The sequence below is a fragment of the Lactuca serriola genome, chromosome 2 (assembly GCF_051521515.1).
Source record: "Lactuca serriola cultivar US96UC23 chromosome 2, Lser_US96UC23_V15, whole genome shotgun sequence".
Lineage (NCBI taxonomy): Eukaryota > Viridiplantae > Streptophyta > Magnoliopsida > Asterales > Asteraceae > Lactuca > Lactuca serriola.
The window spans coordinates 221,611,405-221,633,613 of NC_136409.1; the positions used below are offsets into that span (position 1 = coordinate 221,611,405).

The window sequence follows — 22,209 nt, forward strand, 5'->3', positions numbered from 1 at the left end:
CCACCTCCTTAATTATCCACATGGGATAATCTATAAACCCTAGATTATCCTTAGGAAAACTATCCACCCTTCCCTAGGAAGGTTCTGGAACCTCTTGCTCAACTATTGAACAATTGCACTTTAGCCCCTGTACTTTTAATTAATTCTTTTAATCCATAAATTAATTCCAATAAATTTCTGATTAAATATTAATTAAATATTACTATTTCTAATTAATATATTACTCTCATAATATATTAACAAATTATTTATTTCAATTTATTAATCAAATAATAAATTCAACCTCTCTCCAAAAATCATCTTATCTAGTTGCTAGTTATGAGGGCAATCCAGAAGGACTGTGCTGCTATCAATTCAAATATATATACCAATTATAGTTATGGGCTTAAACACCTAATCCAACAGTCTCCCACTTGGATACATCTAATAACTATAGTTGCCAGTATAACTTCTAAACTGATTAGCAAATTGTAGCTCTCAAAGCTGTTGTCGAACTCTGACTTATTCAGTTCTGTGTCCTAAGATAAGTGATCATATAATCCTCCGTTCTGCAAGATATCATGTGGACAAATGACATGGAATAGAATCAATCTCATTGTCCAATACTTTTTTTTCCTGATTTCTGATTTGTAATGACAAAGAACTACTAATCGAACACATCAATTTAGTCTTGGTTGGGCCCGACACTATAGGTCAACACCAAATCATCGAGGGGCCCAAGATATCGCTTTTCCTGTTAAGGAAAAAGGAACAGATAAACTTTGACTTATAGGTTTGTACTATTTAGGCATCAAATCACGCACAACAATATGCTTTATAACATCAAGATACTGATGTGTTTATGCATTATCAACGCACAACCAACTTGTAAACAACAACTCATATATCTCTGTTTAAAGATTATAAGATATTATCATCTCAGAATTACTCGTGATAAATTCCATGAAGTAATTTTATGAGCGTAGGTTAATCCAATACTTAAATCTCTATTTCAAAGTACTCATGAATATTGCAGCAAAGCCATTGCTATGTCTAAAACTCTTTAGACAATCTAAAATCCAATTCATGATAGTCTTGATTCATTAGTTACTTCAAAAAGTATGATCGACTCTGGATGTTTGAATAATTCAATTATTCGGGAAGTAAAACATGCAAAATGAAAGACAATAATAAACAATTGACAAAAGATAGTAAACAATAATCATAAATAATTCTCCATTACTTAATCATCAAATGTCAATTACATTTACTTTGTTACAAGTTTCTAAATATTTATCTAACTAATAAAACTAATATCATCTTTCAAACCATTGCTCCTTGCATGCAGAACGTGCTTAATCCTACTCAAACCCTTTGTGAGGGGATCTGTAGGATTCTATTCAAATTATACCCTCTTCACGACGAGGTGTCCTTCTTCTACTCTATGTATGATAAAATGGTATTTTTTGTCGATATGTCTCGATCTGCCATGATCTCTCGGTTCCTTTTTCAAGGAAACTGTTCCTTCATTATCACAAAAAATATCCATTGGCTGCTTTATGTCTGGCACAACTCCAATGTCTCTGATGAAGTTCTTCAACCATATAGCCTCCTTCGATGCTTCGCTTGCTGCTATCTACTCTGATTCACAAGTTGAATCAACCACTGTCTCATATTTGGAACTTTTCCAAGTCACTGCTCCTCCATTAAGGATAAACATCCAGCCAAATTGAGATTGGAAATTGTCTCTGTTTGTCTGAAAGCTAGCATCACTATACCCAGTTACTCTTAAGTCATCACTACCACCAAGCACAAGGACCCGGTCCTTAGTTCTTCGTAGATACTTAATAATATTTTTGACCATTGTCCAATAAGCTCTACCTGGATTTCCATGATTTTGACTAACCATGCTCAAAGCAAAAGCCACATCATGGAGAATACACGTTATAGCATACATGATCGATCCAATGGCAGAAGCATACGAAACTCGACTCATTTTTGCTATCTTTGCATCAGTACTCGGACTCTGAGTCTTACTCAGTTTGGTATTACTCTGGATAGGCATTTCTTCTTTCTTGGCATTCTCCATGCTAAAACATTTTAACACTTTATCTAAATACGTACTTTGACTAAGTCCAATTAGTCTTTTGCTCCTTTTTCTCAAAATCCTTATCCCTAAAATATATGTAGACTCTCTCAGATCCTTCATAGTGAAACAATAACCAAGCCAGCTTAACTTCTTGTAAAGTTGGAATGTCGTTCCCTATGAGAAGGATGTCATCAACATACAATACCAAGAAGGTTATTATACTCTCAATAGCTTTGACATATACACAAGATTCATCTTCATTTCTAGAGAAGCCAAACTATTTAACTTTCTCTTCAAAGCAAAGATTCCATCTGCGAGAAGCTTGTTTAAATCCATAGATTGATTTCTCATGCTTACACACTCTATTGGGGTACTTTGCATCCAGAAAACCCTCTGGTTGATTCATGTAAACATCCTCAGCCAACTTCCCATTAAGCAGGGGCGGAGCCAGAATTTTAATATAAGGGGGGCTTCCATCTATCGAAAGTTTTTAAAACAAGTTTATAGAAAACTACACAATGACCGTTTGGATCACTAAGAGTGGAGCGATACTTTGATTTTTGAAGTTGGTATGGTCCAAGTTTAATATATAATAATCTTTTAATATCATCTTCACATTGGTGACTTGAATATCTTAAAACTAAAAGTCGTTTTTTGTCTGGGATCACGAATCAAAGAAGCTAATGTTACTTGTCTAAAATTTGGCACATCATTCTTTTCAGGTTCCATATTAATCAGCTCTACGATATTATCATTATCATTCTTTTTGGCCTGTGGGTGCATATTATGAACACCGTCTTTAGTTTTATCACCAACCGGTGCAATAGGTCACACACTTCTTTTATTTTTGAAAAAAAAAATTGATGGTTTTTATGCTATGATTATAATAAACCAAATTATCATTCATAATTAACTTTTAATTACAAGTTATAGAAAATAAAATATGTAATACAAAAATAAAATTCATCTGCTTATTGATTAAAGAATTAAAATTGTAAGGGTTTATCAATATAGTCGTCGACTAATAAAAACCGTAATGGACAATCTTTGCCATAATCAATATAAATAACTATGAACAAGATTTGATGATTATATAAATGAGATATAAATCAGCAGTTAAAATAAAAATAAATTGGATGGAGGCGGTGTGATGATATGGGCTCAAATTTGGTTAAAATTCTTATACCCAATTACCCTTATTGTTTTTTCATTATAATAATTGTTTTTTAAAGAAATTGGAGGGGGCTACATATCAGTAATAAACAATGTGGGCTTAATATTTAATTGTTGGATTCATTTTATAAAAAGATTGGAGGGGGCAGAGCATCCGGCAGCCCCCTCACTATCTCCGCCACTGCCATTAAGGAAAGCGATTTTGACATCCATCTACCAAATTTCATAACCATGAAACGCAACTGTGGCTAGCATAACCCTAATAGATTTAATCTTAGCTACTGGTGAGAAGGTCTCATCATAGTCAACCCCTGGGGTTTTAGTAAAGCCATTTGCAACCAGTCGAGCCTTGAAGGTGTGTACCTTTCCATCCATGTCATCCTTCTTCTTAAAGACCCATTTGCACCCAACTGTCTTACGACCTGGTACATTGTCAACCAAATTCCAAACTTGGTTTTCATGCATGGACTTGATCTCGCTGTCCATTGCCTCTTTCCACTTGGCAGCCTCAGGGCCCGCCATTGCTTCTTGTAGTTAGCAGGTTCATTCAAATTTACCAGTATACTATCACTGATAAACATATCACCTTTTGTCATTATATGGAAACCATACAAAACAGGCGGAATGCTAACTCTACTAGAATGCCTAAGAGGTAATGGCTCGTTAATTGGTTCAACTGGAGTTTCTTCCTCAGGTTAAGCCCTAGAATTTTTAGAGGTTCCTTCATCATTTGACTCTTGAATTTCTACAAGATCAATTATACTCCCACCGTCCTCTTTGCATATGAGCTCTCTCTCGCGAAAGACTCCCCTTCGTGCTACAAAGACCACGTTGTCAGTAGGTCTGTAGAACAAATATCTAAAGGGCTTTTGTGGGTAGCCGATTAAAATACATCTCTCAGTTTGAGGTTCAAGCTTTTCGTGGGTCTCTCGTCTAACGAAAGCTTCGGAACCCCAAACCTTGATATGTGCTAAGGAGGGAACCTTCCCTATCCACATTTCGTGAGGTGTTTTGGCAACCTTCTTAGTTGGGACAAGATTAAGAATGTGGGCGGCAATCTCTAAGGCATACCGCCATAATGAGATTGGAAGTGAAGCTCGACTCATCATGGAACGAAGCATGTCTAACAAGGTTCGATTACGCCTCTCAGACACACCATTAAGTTATGGTGTCCTAAGAGGTGTTAATTGTGAAACTATTCCACATTCCTTCAGGTAGCCATGTAATTCGATACTAAGATACCCACCGCCTCTGTCGGATCTAAGCATCTTGATCTTCCTACCCAATTGATTCTCGACTTCTTGTTTGAAATCTTTGAATTTTTCAAAGGTTTCTCATTTATGCTTGATTAATTAGATATAGCCATATCTGCTATAATCATCAGTAAAAGTCGCATAGAATCGATTTACATCCCTTGTGGTGGATCTGAAGGGCCCACACACATCCGTGTGTATAAGATCCAATAATCCTTCACCGCTTTCATAAGAACCAGTGAAAGGTGATTTTGTCATCTTTCCAAGTAAACAAGACTCGCACGTATCATCCGACCTTAAGTCAAACGATTACAACACTCCATCCTTTTGGAGTTAAGTGATGCGTTTCTTGTTGACATGTACAAGACGGCAATGCCACAAGCATGCTTTGTTTAAACCATTAGACAAATCAATTTGTAAAACACTATTACCTAAATTGTCTAAAACTATCATAGTTTCATACACACCATCACAAGGTAAAGCTTCAAAATGAAATACACCATTTTTAAAAGCAGAAATAGATCCATTCTCATCATTGAAAGAATATCTAAAACCTTGTTTATATAAAGCATGAAATGAAATGATGTTGCGTTTCATCTCTGATGAGTAGCAACAATTTAACAAATCCAATCCTAACCCACTACTAAGCATTAAGCTATAAACTCCAATCTTGGTAACAGGTGAAGATCAACTATTTCCCATGATCAAGTTCATTCTCCCATGCTCCACATCCTCACTTTTTCTTAGTCCCTGCAAATCAGAACCAATGTGAAAACTACATCCTGTATCAAGGACCCAAGAATGAGAGTATGATGAGTTATTATATAGGATAGTGTAAATACCTGTCGAGGTTGGCTTCACCTTTCCATCCTTTATATCTTGCAAGTATTTCAGGCAGCTTCGTTTCAAATGCCCTTTCTCGTGGCAGTAGAAGCAAGTAGCCTCCTTAGGATCAGAGGCAGGGGGAGCGTCAAAATAGGCTTTTCCTTTGGGTCTATTGCTTGAGGACCCAACTTGGGACTTTCCCTTCCAATTCTTTTTAGGAGGACCTTACCTTTTCTTCCCTTTTCCTTGCCTAATGACCAAAACATGAGCAGCAGCAGGGGTGGAGTCAACACTTTTCCCCTTAATTAGTACTTCAACACTTTGCAGAAGGTTCTGAAGTTGAGCCAATGTGGTCTCTTGGTTGTTTAAATGATAAGTTAGGATAAACTGATCATAACAACTGGGCAATGAGTGCAAGACTATATCAATATCCAATTCCTCATAAAAGTTCACATTTAGCTTTAGCAAGCGCTCCACGCATCATTGTATTCGTTGCACGTGGCTACTGACAGACTCTCCATCTTTCATCTTGCTAGTGATAAGGGACTTTACTACCTCATACTTTTCTTGACGAGCTCGTTGATGGTACTTTTCCATCAAGTCCTTGTTCGTCTCATATGACCTGTAATCCTCGTAGAACCTTTGTAGCTCAAGAGTCATAGTCTCCACCATGATGCATGCGACCTTGGTTGCATCATTGTAGTGTTTCCTATACTCAGCTAGTTCTGCGGCAGTAGCTTTAGTTTCATCAATCTCGATAAGTTCCTTTTCGAGCACATAAACTTTGTCCTCGAAATGTAGAGTCATTTTGATGTTTCACATCCAATCATTGTAATTGGTGCCATCAAAAGTAACATTTGACAAGATGTTCAAAAGCAAGAAATTATTATTGGAGGAGGAACCAGAAGCATCGTTGGGAGTAGACATTTGAAAGAGAAGAAGGACAAGTTTTGATAAGATAGGAGTAATCCTCAATATAACACCCAAATGAAATATTAAGGCTAGGATCCAACTAGATATTTCACAACCTAGAAAAGGGATGTCGTGATCTAATTGTGAAATAAATAAAGGTAGGTAAATGATGATTTACCAATTTCACCATGAAAAACAAAATTTGAACGAATTAGGTTTTTAATGAAATTCCTAGATCTTTTGAGATTCATTAAACTATTCAATGGCATGTTTAATCTCGATTTGTGACTGGAATACCAAGGATCATAAACAAGATGTGAATAACCATGCAAATTAGCTTGGTACTCTCGATGTCATTTATCATCTCATTCTAATGTGTCGGTTAGCCACATGCGCTCCATTAATCAATGATAATTTACGAGACACTTATTTCCACTCTTTATTAGTCCATATTAGTGTGTCGGTTAACCACACATGCTCCACTAACGACTTATAAAGTGCAATGTGCAATTTCATGGATTAGCATCAAATTCACATTTTTCCTAAAGTAACTAAGATTGGGAATTTATTAGAATAATTTAGTTAATTTATAATTCATTATACCTGTTAATGAAAATTATTTATCCTATCAAACCCGTTCGGCTAACGACCATCCACCAATCAAGGAAGCGGTGGGTGAGAGTGCACACTCATTCAACAACCATTTTATAGGCAGTTTCTTTAAACCCCCCTTATAGATCGGCTTCGTGAATGAGACGTACTAGCGGTTCGACTGACTTATCTTATACATATAGTAAATATTAAACATTTAATTTTACATATCGTATAATGTATATTTTAAACATTTCAAAATACTATGGTTTTTAAATCTTAAATTTTGAAATTAAACAGTTTAATTTAAATTTAAAAATTAAAAATTTAAATTAATTTATTAAATCAATTGAGGATTACCCAATTAAATTAATCAATATGATTTAATCCTAATCTTCTCCCCTTAATTTTTGAAAATCATGGGAGGGAAAAAACAAATTTTACAATTATCCAATTAATCAAATAACAGATAATTATCAAAAATAAGATAACCCTACAAAGAAACCTTAATTTTCGAAAATTGCCTTATCTTGGGGAGGAAGGGAAGGATTTGAATCCTTGCCGTTTTTTGAAATTCTTGAGGGTGAAGGAAACCCTAATTTCGAAATTTGTAGGGCAAGGGAAAGGGTTAAAACCCTTTCCAAAATTTTGAAACCTAGGGTTCAAGAAACCCTAGAATCGAAAAACCCTAAGTCCCAAAGGGTTTAATTTCCATAAACCTTGATTGATCTGATTGAAACAATTGTAATCAATTCAATAGAAAACAAGTCAATGCTCTGAAAACACTTATGGATTTTGAGCATAACAAACAAAAACTTATGTGTGCATGCAACTCTAATTCCTTATCTATGTTTTCTCTAATTAAACATACAACTTATGAACATTAAATGGAAAACCCTAATAGTACTAGTATATTCTCAAAATCTGTAGAATAAGGTTAAGAAAACATACCTTGATTGGTATATAGCAATAACAATTGAAATCGTAGTCTTCTTGAAACTTTGAGAGCAAGAGTCACAAGTGTTCCGCCTCTAGTAGATCACACCCAAAACAACCAAGAGGAGGAGAGAGGAGAGGGAGAGATAGGAATTTCGGCTATTCTTCTAGGGTTTCAAGTGGCCGAAAATCATAAGCCTAAGGGGCTTAGATAACCCTAATTTAAATATAATATTATTAATTCAAATCTGGTAATTATTCGCCTCTTTAATTATCCACATGGGATAATTTAGAAACCCTAGATTACCCTTAGGAAAACCGTCCACCCTTTTCTTGGAAGGTTCTAAAAGCTCTTGCTCAACTATTGAACAATTGCACTTATCCCATGTACTTTTAATTAAATCTTTTAATCCTAAAATTAATTCCAATTAATTTCTGATTAAATATTACTATTTCTAATTAATATATTATTCTCATAATATATTAACAAATTATTTATTTCTATTTATTAATCAAATAATAAATTCAACCTCTCTCCAAAAATCATCATGTCTAGTAGCTAGTTATGAGGGCAACCCAAAAGGACTCTGTTATTATCAATTCAAGTATATATATATATATATATATATGTATATATATATATATATACCAATTATAGTTATGGGTTTAGACACCTAAACCAACACTTAGACACAAGGTATTTGTTAGTACCTTCCTCATGTGCCTTGTACTTGAGTTCCAAAGCACTCCATAGATCTCTTGGATCTTTGACTGACGCGTAAAAATCATAGAGCCGATCAGACAATGAGTTCTTGATGTGACCCACACATAGTTCCTCAGACTATCTATACAGAGCCCTTTGCTTTTTCTATATTAGAGATGACCATTGGATCCACAGTTTTCCCCACTTCGGGAATTGGATCAACAGGAATTAGGGTCAATTTTGGGTCCAAACATAAGCAAGCTTTAGCACAAGAAGTATGAACTTGACCCTGTCTGCCCAATGGGTATAGTTCTAACCATCGAATCGGTCGAGCTTGGAAAATTCTCGGTTCGTGTAGTGGAGACTAGCAGTTGGGATTTGTGTGTCCATTAGTCTGAAATTTATAAACTAAAAAACCTTTAAGATTGTTGAAAATCAGAACCAAACCAACAAATAATATTAAGAGTTAAATGTTGATTAGTTGTGAATAATAAATCTAATTATTATTATTATGATTACCAAGTTTCGTCCAAAAACTAGATCAATCATTCTCGATTAGATCTGATTATAAGAAAGGTAGAAGAAGAGTGTTCTATTATTGGACGAAAGTAAATGCGAAGCAGTAAAGTAAAACCGACATGTTAAAGGTTGATCTTGAACTTAAAGAGCTTCAAGAATCGGACTCCTGTCCTTAAAGGTTTTTACTTCGCTTCTATTAGTTGTAAGCAACAAAATAAAACCACAAGATTTAATGCAAACTTATCGGTTTTCTAACAACAATGGAAAACGATAAATGCAAAGTGAATACTCAAAAAGCTTGAAAAAATTGCCAAGAGAGGGGGAGAGCTTCAAAATTAGTGTGTGGAATAGGGCTCTTATGGAGCTGTATTTATAGGCATCGAAATCGTAGACAACAATAAAGGGTCCTCATAGAGAAACCCTAGAAGTGCCAAGTGCACCTAAATCACCCACTCGCGACGTCGGTTAGTGCTAGGCTGGGCTAGGCGCGCGTGTGTGGACTTGACCCATCCCTTGATCATCTAAAAGCCTTTGAAGGTTGATCAAGAGAAACCCACAAAATGTTTCTTCCCCCACCAATATTGGGATAATGGAAACCAACCAACTTGCTTATTCCGTTAAAATTTCCAACAATATATATTGAAATTCATGTAACTCACACATATAGTCAAGGTGAATCACCATAAGAACCTTTGAATTTGTAGGTTTTTGTCGTTTTATCAAAAGTTGTATTTTAAGTCCATTAAGGTCTTAAATTTGAATATTTTTTCAATCTTACTCCTTTTTATATATTTACGAGGTAAAACTTGAATTTTTTGTCAAACTTAAGACTTTAATGAACCAGAAAATCAAACTTAAGAGCTAGAAAAAATGATGAAACCCAACATTTTTGCCAAATATAAAGTTTTTAATAAACCAGAGGGTAAAAGTTTTATTTAAAAAAAATTATAAACATCCACTTATAATTAACTTAAAATCCACAAAAATATAAAACCAACAAAAAAAAATTACAAATTTAAAGATTTTCATGTCATTTGGGTTTCCGCAAATGCGAGATACAAATATAAAGCCGCTTCTCAATAACATGTGATGGATTTAACATGACTTTGTAACAATGTTCATGTTTTCACCAACTTTGTTCCACTTTGTACTTTCCCATTAATTCTTATGTTTTTAGATTTTTTTCATTTTTTTTTGTTTGCATGTATAGTGTTATTTTTCCTAATATTTTTTTAACGTGATTCATCAGAAAATATGTTGTTCAAACAACACTTGTTATTAGAAAAATAGGATTTTACTTTGCTTACAAACAAGACGAGTATTTGTATATAAATCTATTTTATTTACACTTAACATATCTTAATCAGTGAAGAGTTGGTAAGCGATAAGGGTATCAAGTCGTCACTTTATAATAAATATTCCATATTGAAATTAATGTGGAAAGGACAATGATTTGGACAAATAATTTCTAGACTTAGAAGAATTCATTGAGGCCCTACACCTTCCATGTTAGGTATATCTTTTCAAAGTTAGCAAGAAATTTGTAATTTTAAAAAAGAGATATCCTTGATTTTTGTCGTCAAAATACATTATATGTGGGTCCTCTTCTCAATGGACGAATTAGACTTCGACAAATATTTGATCGTCTTAGAAATTCCAATCTACTAGTTGTAAAGTTAAGGATACAAAAAGTTCAACTAAAATCTGTCCTTCCAATCCAAACAATTTCTAACTTTAGAATAAATACAAAACTAATTAAAAGCAAATAAATTTAATTTATAAAATACATAAAACTAATTAAAAACATATAAAATTATACATTATAGAATACATATGCATAAGTTACAAGTAACCAGTACATAGGTTTTAAGATAGTAAAACCATGGAACTAGTTAGGGAACTTATTGAAACATGGGTTTATATATAGGTGTCATAAAGGAGAGAATGATGTTCCTGATACCACTAGGACCTATAGTTCAATGCCTTCATCAAATGCTCTTCATAATTTAATTGTTTAATTAAAACAGTGTAAATAGATGGATGTTTTATCCAAAATTAGACACATTAAAATTGTTTCCACAAGTTTGGATCACAGCCGCCCTTTGAAAATTCTCCTACATTGAATGAATCCATCCTTTTCATATGTTTGATTTTAAATACGTTTTGTGATTAAAAGATTTTAGTTATAGGTAAATAAATCAGTCATTTTTATTTCTATTCTCAACAATGTGGCCCCCCTTGAAACCTATCACTCTGAAGTGCAAGTAATCAAATCAAAGTTAACCAAATTCTAGCAAATTGTCCACAACATTGTCATCCACAAATTCGATCTCCAGTACCAATTATCACCAAGGATGTTTCATGGTTTGGTTTTACCGGTTTAGGTCTTAAAATCTTAACTAAATTGATTATATCTAGGTTGAATATTATTTTCAAATCTTCACACTACTCAGCCTATATGGTCATGGAGGTTCTAAGGTATGAGGTTATGCTTTATGTTTGCAATTGGAGATTATTCAGTGCACGAAAATTGACACGGGACCCTTGTTAGGAAAGATCACTTTCCAAAAAAAAAAATCAAATCATACAAGTTTTTGAGACAGTAATCTAGGCTGAACCAAACATTTGGACCAACTTTTTTAATGATTTTTTCACATTAAGATTAATATAACCAATTATGTTCAAAAATAAAAATCTAATTGCTGATGTTAGAAAACGAAAGAAACAGACATTGTATACAAAAACACATTTATAAAATAAAACTAATACACAAATTAATAGCAATATGATATTGCATAAAGAAGAAAAATACATGTCACAATGGTCATTACTCGTCACAACTGTAAAGTCATTGACATAAAATCCAGATTTGATAAAAAAAAATCTAATGGCTATCATCAGGACTGTTTGATAAAAAATAAAATAAAAAATATATATATATATATATATATATATATATATATATATATATATATATATATATATATAATAATAATAATAATAATAATAATAATAATAATAACAACAACTTAGATTAAAGGCGGTTGTAGATGGTTATAAAAGTTAGGGTGCGCGCCACACACACACACCATTTTCCAGCATGTAACTGCTTAACAAAAAATGAGATTGATTCTTAAAAAATTTCATCATGCGTTTACTTGTTATTTGATATTGTTTCGTAAAGTAATAAATGTTCAGCAAAACAATATTTAAATTTTGGATTCACCGGTTCTAGTTTTTGTTTTGTTTGTTTAGTAACCAATAGAATGTCAAGAAATAGATTAAGATCTTTACAGAAAAAGAAAGGGGTATCCAAGGAATTGGAAGAGTTTGAATATCCTTAATGTTGCAAAAGAAGAGCAACGACCAACTTATAAAGAATAACCCATCCTTAGAATTCAAAACACGATTGAGCATCAACAAATTGCTGGATGCTCGTGCTTATGACCATGATTTTTCTCTTATGAGATCATCTATAGAATTAGCATTATAATATTAGAGCCTCAATGTTTTTGGGATCTTAAAAATCTCAGTGCACATGCTTTATGATTATTAAAATTGATTTACTTATTGGATGTTGCATTCGTTCACTATCAAATGCATAGCTTAAAATGGCTTGTGTTTTCAAATCTCGTCAATGCAGCTGCTAGCAATTTGTTTTGTCGATATAACAGTTTATTCTCTAGCATGTGTATAATGATTTAATAATTAATGATATTCCAATTTCTTTGGAGACACTAAATTATTATTGAACCTGTTTCAAAATAAAAGTTAAACCGATAAAATAAATATAAATTGAAACAATATCAAAACAAAATGCAATATATCAAGCATATTAAAATAATTTAGATATTTGATGAATTTATCATAAATAACAATATTAACTAAAATCCAAAAACTAGTTCGACATACTCGAATTATCATAACTATATATTGAAACCAATATACCAAAACAAAAATTCAAATATTCTATAGATTTATTAGAAATAACAATAGTAATTGAATCAAAAAAAAATCAGTTATTTATTAGAAATAACATCAACTTGAATACAAAAACCAAAAAGCCTCATCTCCTTCTCACATGTTATCTAAACATCAGCGTGTTGTTTGATGAAAACAAGTTCACTGCAATTGCAAACATTTCAAATTTCCATCATATCAACATGAACTCGAATCTTTATATAACATATCAAGGCTAACGTCACAAATCATTGGTCATTTTTAACAAATAGCCGTAATTATGGGTTAATGATTTTTAAAATCCCAACACTGATTCGAAGAATATAAAAGATGGTTTCTACTTTGTACAATGTTAGATCACATCCTTTTTATAATCGACTTTAATCAACAGATTTTAATCATGGGAAAATAAACCAATAGTCAAGTTGTGAGTGGTAACAAGAAAAGGTCCCACCAAGCAGCGAGTCAGCTTTGTCCAAAGTGGTAGTTAATTAACTTGTACGTTACAAGTTAACTATGCGACAATGGGGTCCCTTCAAGTAAACCAAATCGTTGGACATTGTCCACAACGTTGTCAACCCACAAATTCCCAAGTACCAATCACAAGCAGTGATGTGCAATAGTGCAGGGTTAGGTTTGACAAATTTATGCCTTCAAATTTTGACCATATAAGTTAAAATAAGACATCAGGAAAGAAACAAAAACAAAAACAAATGATTTAACTACGTTACTGTTTGACATGAACATGATAAAGCAACAGCCAAAACCTCTAGAATGTTTATAAAGGCTGACTGATTTTATGAGAGGATTGAGGTTGAATATTATTAATCAAACTTGTCTTTTTTTTTTTTTTGAACTGAAAAAATATACCTGCCGAGTGTCAACTCAGGATTGGTGGCAATGAAATATATCAAGGTTGATTCTACAACGGTGAAGAAAAGCTAAACTGCACTCCAGTCTTTGCTCTGTCATGTTCATGTTGTCTTAATATGTAGCAATAGTTCACCTGAACGATAAAAAAAAAATATCAACTTAATACAGAAAGAACGACTTAATATAAAAAATAAATAAATAAATAAATGTACCTCCATACGAAACAATTTGGTGGGTACAATAAGCCCGAACCCAGCAGAGCTTCTGAAGGAGTCTTTGTATTTCTGAAAGGAGAGACCATGAAATGAATTTTCGGTTAATTTGACGAGACTTCCCGCACAAGCAAACGCGTGTCCATGAATATTGGAATCTCTGAGGACTTTCAATGGGAGATCAAAAGAAAGGTCTGCAAAGGTAGTAACAGCAAGGTCTCCACCAAGAAAGTCTCTTTCGGGACAGGTGTCAGATCCTGATTCGTTGTTGGATTTGTCTTGGACTTGGCGTCTTGGCTCACTTGGGCCCAATCCTCTAGTTTTGAAGCCCAGTAATGATGTTGGGCCTCCTAATGTGCAAACAGGAGAAGAGTTTCCACCCAAGAAGAATCGATCGGGTAGAGATACAGATGTGGTTAGGAATCCATTTCCCCATGGAAATACAGCACCACCAGCAACCCCAAAGTTTAATGCAGCTCGAGCAAAACCCAAAGGTAAAGCATACCGAAGATCAAACTCCTGTCGAAATTTTAAAAAGACTAAATTTGTTTTTTAGCCCTACTACAGAAAATAAAAAATAAATAAATAAAAGGCATGAAGGAGCAGCAAAACCTGGCGGATAAAACGAACACTGCGATAATCAGGAAAAAGGCCACCAATTTGAGAAGTGGAAACAAAAGCAAAGCCTCGAGTTGGTCTAAGAGGTGAGTTCCTTTTATCGATTTTAAAAGTGTACTTCAAATGTGAGAGCAAATTATGTCCAAGCTGTCTCCTTACAGACACAGAAGCCCTTTGTGATGGATCGGTTAAGGTGCGCCATGACAGATTATATGCTAAGTCATGCTTCCTGGTTGATATCAAGCCAAGAGATAACCCCATTGCTTGTTCTTTATAAGAGGAAAACTTTAGCCAATCTTGAGAAAGAAGAGATACACGAGCCATAACAGGATTCACCAGTTTCATGAATCTTGGTAAAGCCACACCAGTGCTAACTTCTGATGTTTGGTCCCACCCATAAGATAAAGAACCATCCCATATATCTCCATACCCTAACATGTTTTTAAGCTTCAGTGAACCCTCAACTGACCATGATCTAGCCTACAAATCAAGTTAAACAAATGCATATCAATAAACAACGTCTTATAGAGTTAATGGTACAGTCTCATCTCATCTGCAGGTGGATAAATGTATATTATACTTAAACTTAATCATGTATATGAGTATATGACTAATTGCAGCATCAAAAGTGACTATTTCTGATTTAAACATGATCAAAATCAGTGGCATACGTTTCACGATTTGTGATTAATTGTTGGAGATGAAATAGGAATTAAGAAGACATTGATGATCTATCAGAGACATAACTAAGTGGAAACAAACGGAATGTACCTCAGGCTTGGTGAAAATGCCAATATCACCAGTGATAGGGTTTTTGGACTCCACAACTTCAACTATGACGTTAGAAGTCCCAGGCAAGTCAGGCGGACCTGAATCAAGCGTAACATTTACGGAATCAAATATATCGAGCTTCTGAAGCCGCGCATTAGCTATAGTGGCTGCCTGAAGCAGTTCCTGGACTGAGGTGGCGGTCTTTAGGGCTTGGACCTCGGCTTCGATTAAGGACTCCTTAGTCTTGTTGTTTCCTTTGATTATCACGTCGTGGACTCTCAACGGAACTCTTTCAGATGACATTCGCCGGAGAAATCCTTCCATTGTCGCCCTTTCATCCCGCATTCTTGATTGCGAGTCTACTGGTTCTTCCTCTTCTTCTTCTTCATCATCAAAATCTTCTTCGTCTTCATCTACTTCTGCAATTGGATTTTCTTTTTTCACCATTTTCGTTTTCTACGATTCCGCTCTTCGTTTGTGCAGTAAAAAGCTGAGAGAGATGCGTAGGTCGACGCCGGAAGTGAAGTCACTGGAATCCGTCCCTCAGTTCGCTCTCCTCTTTCTTTGGTCCGGTCTGATGCCCTGGCCTCGACGGCAAACTCCTATACCTGATGTTGGGCTGGGCTTCCGTTCGGAATCGCAAATACCCATTTTAATAAAATGGTTTATATTATTAAAAGCATTTGAGAAATTTAAAAAAAAAAAAAAAAAAACTAAATATTTTGGTTTAATTTATGAAGAAGTTTTAAATTTTATTTTATTAATAAAAAGTTTCGATTATCGGATATAAAATTCAAATCAGTCAATTTTCTACATGTAAACTTTTTTTTGTTACTTTAGAAAAGTTTCATTATTTGACACGGTTTATTTATCATACATATTCTAAAGGCAAGATTTAATTTTTATGATATCTTTTGATAGGTATCATTCACTATCATAAGCTTTCTCATTTCCTCCATTTGCTCAGTCGGCTATAAGTCCTTATCATGATATTCTAAACACCAAAGCAGGCGTTCAGTATACCGAGACGAGAATATATATAGGGAAGGTTTAGACGCGTAATACTCATTATTACTCCGAAAAGTTATATGTCAATTCTAATATCATAATTAAACGTTTAGAAACTTGAACACATAAAATTTCCTAATTCTAGGTCAGCAACAAACCTTAAACCTAATAACAATTTAGATAAGCAACCTAAGGCATGCTATCATATAAATCATTTAGCATATAATAGCAATTAAGGCACATTCCTTAATGCATTCTAGTGCTCTGATACCAACTGTGACATCCTCATTTTCACGGCCAGAAAAGATCGATTTGATTATGTTTATTGAATAAAGAGTTTATTCATTAATGCAAAATTTTGGTCCCATAAAAGTATTTTCGAAGAAATGTTTCCATTAACTTATTAAGGTTGGGGTGCCATAACTAAACAAGAAACATAAGCATAAACAGAGACTTACAAATTCTTAATATTCTAACGATCCACGTCTCCTTGAATCTCTTAGCAGATAATTACATTATCTATCAGTACCTTCGCATTGGTACCTGTGATACAAAGAAACTGAGTGGGTCAGGCTTGGGAGTCTAGTGAGCTTTCTAATTACTATCTCGTCTCTTAAGGTTTCTCTCTACCCTTTTTACCCAATACAATATAAGTATGGTAAATTAAATATATAATTACTTCAAGTAAAATCATTATCTCATTTTGCACACTTTCATGAATGCATATAGTAAACACATAGACCAATAAAGCATATTAAATACTTGATATCTATGTGTAAGCTGAAAGTAACTATGCACTCGCTTAACTTAGGTAGGTGACTTGGAGAATTCGGCAGCACTCTGCCAAACGCATTGACTTTTCCTCTGACATGACCTAGATACGATTGTTGCTAAGTCTTAGTTTAATATTCCTAGCGACTAATGATAGTCTAGATTCATCATTAATCCCAATGTCTACATCAAGATCTATCAAGTAAGGAACAACTAGGTAATATCATAAAGGAAGTAGGGTCTATTTGGTATACATAGTACACTGTTTGGAAATCCACTTTAACCCCCTCACTAAATCTAACCTAGACATCATCCTCGTAAGTAGATCAGTCGGTATGATGACTTAGAATCACTGATAAATCTTAATTATAGGTTCATAATAACGACTATGACTATAATTAAAAGTTACACTAAAAATAAGTTTAGCTTAACTTACAGAGTACACTAATGAAAAACTAGGAATTAAGCATGTAGAACTATGACCCAGGAGCTTCTATTCACCGGCTATCTAACACCGCAGGGCTTCGTCGAAGGGGCCGGAAACTCGAGAGTAAAAGGGAATAAGGGTGGAAAGTGTTCCAGAGAGAATGTGGAAGACTGGTGTGAGGAAAGAGCTGATTTTTGAAGGTTTATATAGGCTAAATTGGAGTGCGCGACGCACATAGATAAGGTGTGTGTTACGCATCTGGTCGGAAGAGGGTGACAAGTCGCCTTTTGCGTGGTGCTACGTGTCGTATTTTGGGTGGTGTGATAGTATGCATCATGCATGCTGTAACGCCTGTGTTTCTGGGCTTGCCATTTTTAGCAATGTAATAGTCTAGGTTAACTTTTGTAACCCGTTTTGAAATAATAGAAGTATATTATTTGAGTATTATGTGTTTTGTGCCTAATTGCTTAATTATGTGGTTTGATTAATTAAGAATAAAAATAAGCGTCAAAAGTAAAGTATGAGATAAGTCCGATATCTTTACATAAAGTTGTAGTGGTCGAAATGAGGTTTCCGAATATATAAAGAATGCCAAAATCCGAGTTATAACGAAGAAGTTATGACCTGTCGAAGTTTCGCGACAGAACCGGCACGACCCAGTGCGACCCAGCGCGACGTAAATAGTGAATTTAAGGTAGATAGATATCTATCCTTAGTGATCCAAATGAGAATTGAAGATCTCATTGATAGTAGTGCAACGACGGAAAGACGGACGGAAACGGAGTTCAGATGAAGGAGTTATGAATTTCGAACGGAGTTTTCCTGTCCCGGCCTACTAAAGATAATACATAAGTAATATACTTATAATATATTAAAAATAAAGTCAAAATTAGCCAATGGAGTCTAAACGAGAGTTGTAGAGCATAATCTCACCTTCGCGGCGATATAAAGAACGTCGAAAACGAAGTTCGTATGCGAAAGTTATGAATTTCTGAAGTTCGGGGCGCGAAACCCCAAAACTGTCAGATGCCACGACGTGGCAAGCAGTGCCACGACGTGGCAAATCTTCTGTCACCTCCGGAAGGTCCCCAGGCGCAACTTGGGATGACGCATGCAGTGACGACCAAGCCCACGACGTGGAAAAAGGTTGCCACGACGTGGCAAGGGCCAAATTTGCCCTATAAATAGATTTGAAGGGCCAGCCGTTTATGGTTGCTATTTTCTCTCTTCTCTCTCCCATTTTACCTCGATTTGCGTGCCAGAAATACCCCGAAGCCCCGGTATTATTCTCGAGCCCCAAAGCAAGTCCCGAGATCCCGAAGATCCCGAGAAGTGCGGTTCCCAAGCCGAAGCTCTGCCCGCGAGAAGTTCGATTTTTGTGGAGATCTTCCAGATCTGCTGTGGATTACTACTTCTGCAAGTCGTAGTGTTGTCCGATCATCTTCTGATCTAGTGAGTGTATACTACCTTTCATAAACACGATAATAATACAAGTATGGTTCGAATGTATTAAGTAAATGGTGGTTTATATGTGTAAGGGTGCAGTTACTTTCTTCTAACAAGTAACTATGAAGTATTATATGCGATATACTTGTTATGTGTATATTTTGTGATTGTATGCGTGAATGGATATTCACTTTATTCCATCTCATAGATCTGAATTTCTTTTTATGAAATACGTGTTATGTGGTATGCCTCATCTGTTATGTGGAATATATATTGAATGAAAATGATATACAGGTTTTAAACTATGTATGAAAATATATATTTTATCTACTAATATGTTGGGTAGAACATGGGTAGATAGTTGGTGTGTAATAAACAGATGAGAGGCCTCGATGTTGTTGTTGTTGTTGATCTAGTTATTCAGCGGAGTATGGATAACGACCACGGACTCTTTCTAGACAGTCCAGTGGAACGCTAGCAGGTTCATAACCTGTAGGTGTTGTGAACGATGTGTTCACCGGTGTACTCTATCCCCCTCATGGTTGCCTTTAGGATATCTATTGTTGAGGAAACCCCTTAGCAGTGATTTCCGTCCCGATGAAAATCCTAGATTAGGTCCCTTGAGATAGATGTTATTTTAGGGACGTAAGGTGAGGATAACGGGAATGGGTAATCGGGATAGTGATTGGTTGGTGAAATTAAATATAACTTATTTATTGTGGGTTGAAAACCCTATATGCTCACCAGGCTCCCAAGCCTGACCCACTCAGTTTTATTTGTATTACAGGAAGTGGCGCAAGGGCGTAAGATGGATGAATCATCGAGTTGTTTTGTTTACAAGTCTGTATATGTATACATTTGTTGAATGACTTGTAATGTTATCGTTTATGCTTTATGGTCTGTATCGGAACATGACATCCCGAGTTTTGATTATATAATGAAAATGCATCTCTTGATGAAATGTTTTGATAAATATTATTTTATCATGTTTTGTTTTGGGAACAAATTCCGCAACTCTTTCAAATCAAAAGGATTTACTCTGAAATTATTTAAAAGCATAAATGAAAATCGGTCTTTTCTGGCCGTGATTTTGGGGATGTCACACATGCTGACTGTGCATGCGGTTGCGTGAAATTTTTTTTGTTTTCTTAGAAAATTCATAACTTGCTTATACCAGCTACGTTTTCAAAAGGTGTTATATCAATGCGCAACTATCAACGAGATATACAACTTTCATTTAGACTTTGTCGGTTAATTTTGAATTTGTCTTTAGAGTTATATTATAAACAAGCTTAGCCTACTAAATTCCGTTAAAATGTATCATCTTGATTCAGTTAACTTACATCTTTAACTCATGGAATAAAAATTGTTTGCAAAGTTGGTCCCTTTTTCCTTTTTATGAAAATTGTGGGTTTATCAGGTACGTTGGGCATACGTGGTCAGGGGTCAATCCCTAATTTTTAGCGTTTAGACCCTATTTAAACATTATTAACTCCCAAGACCCCCTTGTGTGTGCATTTTTTTATCTTGCAAGTGTGCCTTGTGGTGTCCTTGAAGGAAGGAGATGCATATGAAACCATCTTAGAAGAGTAAAGCACTTTGGATCCAGAAGTATCTTGCCTTCAAGATTCATTTGAATGTATAAAGCACTGAGGTTATTCCTTTAGATCTTTTTAGAGGTGGAGTTTTGTGCTTATTAGTACCACAACCTTGGTCCATTTTAGCATGAGATACTCTAGACCAAATGAGTTATACTTTTTGGACATTTTAGGGTGTCTAGAGTGATAAAAAAAAAGGAATCTTGATTGTCCATATCCCTCCATGCATGCTCTTTAGTGGTTTTGACTTTGTGTTAAGTTTGGGTTTAGGTATTGGGCACTTAATAGCCATGCAAGATCATAAAGCTGGAAACTTTATGATTAAGAACGTCATTTGAGGACTAGATATGGGTTTTAGACAAAGTGTATAAATAGATTAAGCATTTATTAGAAAGGAAAGTTGGCAGACGTGTACGTTGGGTGTACCTGATGGTACGTTGTGCGTACGTGGTCAACTCCCCGCAATCTGTTCAAAATAAATATTACGTCGAGCGTACAAGCTGAGTATGTTGGGCGTACTCAGCTTAGTTGACTCGATTGACCCCTTTGACTCTTGACTTTGACCAGGATTTTGACCTAGCAGTATTTTGGGTATTTTGAGCTGTAATCTGATATTTGGTCACCGTTGGTTGTAAAGGTGATCGATAGAGTTGATATTCGGAGCAACACATTGTTCATCTATTTTGTCAGACTGTGATGTGAGTTTTCCTCACTGTACGTGTGGGTTGAAGGCACCAATGTCAGTCCACTAAGTTATGTATCCTGGTATATAGGATGTTTTTATGATGTAGTGATATGTAGATCTGTATCTTGGTTTATAGGATGTTGTTATCAGATATTGATCAATAGAGTTTCCTGTTTGTTTGTTGACTATTTTTGTGTTTATTTGTTGTATATGTGGACATGGTATGGTTGGTTTAAGGTTGCATTGATTTGTGTTGTAATCCAACAAACCCGGGCCAACCCAATCGGAAGGTTGTGAGCCAGGACAAGCCAACCAGGAGGTTGTAGGCCAAGGTAATCCAACCAGGGGGTTGTGGACCCAGTACGTTATATGTAGGGCAATCAAACCAGGAGGTTATGGGATAGGGCAATCCAACTGAGAGGTTGTGGGCTAGGGTAAGCCAACTAGGAGGTTGTGGAGCCAACATGCATTATGTATATTTGTTTAGTTGTATGTGGTACTTTGAGGGAACTCACTAAGTTATGGCTTACGATTTTTGTTTTATGTTTCAGGTACTTTAGATGATTGGGGAAAGCAAATGCATGATAGTGCACATCCTTCTGATTTTATGACATTTGGTTTTTGGGACACTCTGATGTGTGTTGTTGTCTTTGGAAATGATGTTTTGTAAATAATTATAGTTTGTGATTTGATTTTAAAACCAAAAAAATTACTCTGATTTTTGGGATGTTACAAGTTGGTATCAGAGCCCAAGTTTGACAGAATTGGATGAACATTCGTGAGAATCCAGACTCAAACTAAGGATTTGCAAAAAATTTCAAATTGTTTTAAAAAAAATGTTATTAAAAGTAACCAAGGAA

The 22,209-nt window shown here is 35.0% G+C and overlaps 1 protein-coding gene across 1 annotated transcript; it reads right to left on the reverse strand.

Moving 5' to 3' along the window:
- Positions 1–12,925: 12,925 nt before the first annotated feature.
- On the reverse strand, positions 12,926–16,013 carry LOC145088634 (uncharacterized). Its single transcript, XM_079027008.1, has 5 exons — positions 15,415–16,013; positions 14,638–15,123; positions 14,026–14,544; positions 13,811–13,946; positions 12,926–13,105 (listed from the first exon to the last, which is right to left on the reverse strand). Exons 1-4 carry the CDS (start codon positions 15,859–15,861, stop codon positions 13,863–13,865), a joined length of 1,536 nt encoding a protein of 511 aa, XP_078883134.1. The 5' UTR covers positions 15,862–16,013; the 3' UTR covers positions 12,926–13,105; positions 13,811–13,862.
- Between the last annotated feature and the right edge of the window lie 6,196 nt (positions 16,014–22,209).

Bases quoted from the DNA above. Each gene is read 5' to 3' on its own strand.
- LOC145088634 (XM_079027008.1), bottom strand. From the start codon at position 15,861: ATGGTGAAAAAAGAAAATCCAATTGCAGAAGTAGATGAAGACGAAGAA. The intron at 15,124-15,414 runs GTACATTCCGTT...CTTGATTTGTAG, and splicing joins GCATTTTCACCAAGCCTGAG to GCTAGATCATGGTCAGTTGA. The intron at 13,947-14,025 runs GTACATTTATTT...TTTATCGTTCAG, and splicing joins CCAAATTGTTTCGTATGGAG to GTGAACTATTGCTACATATT.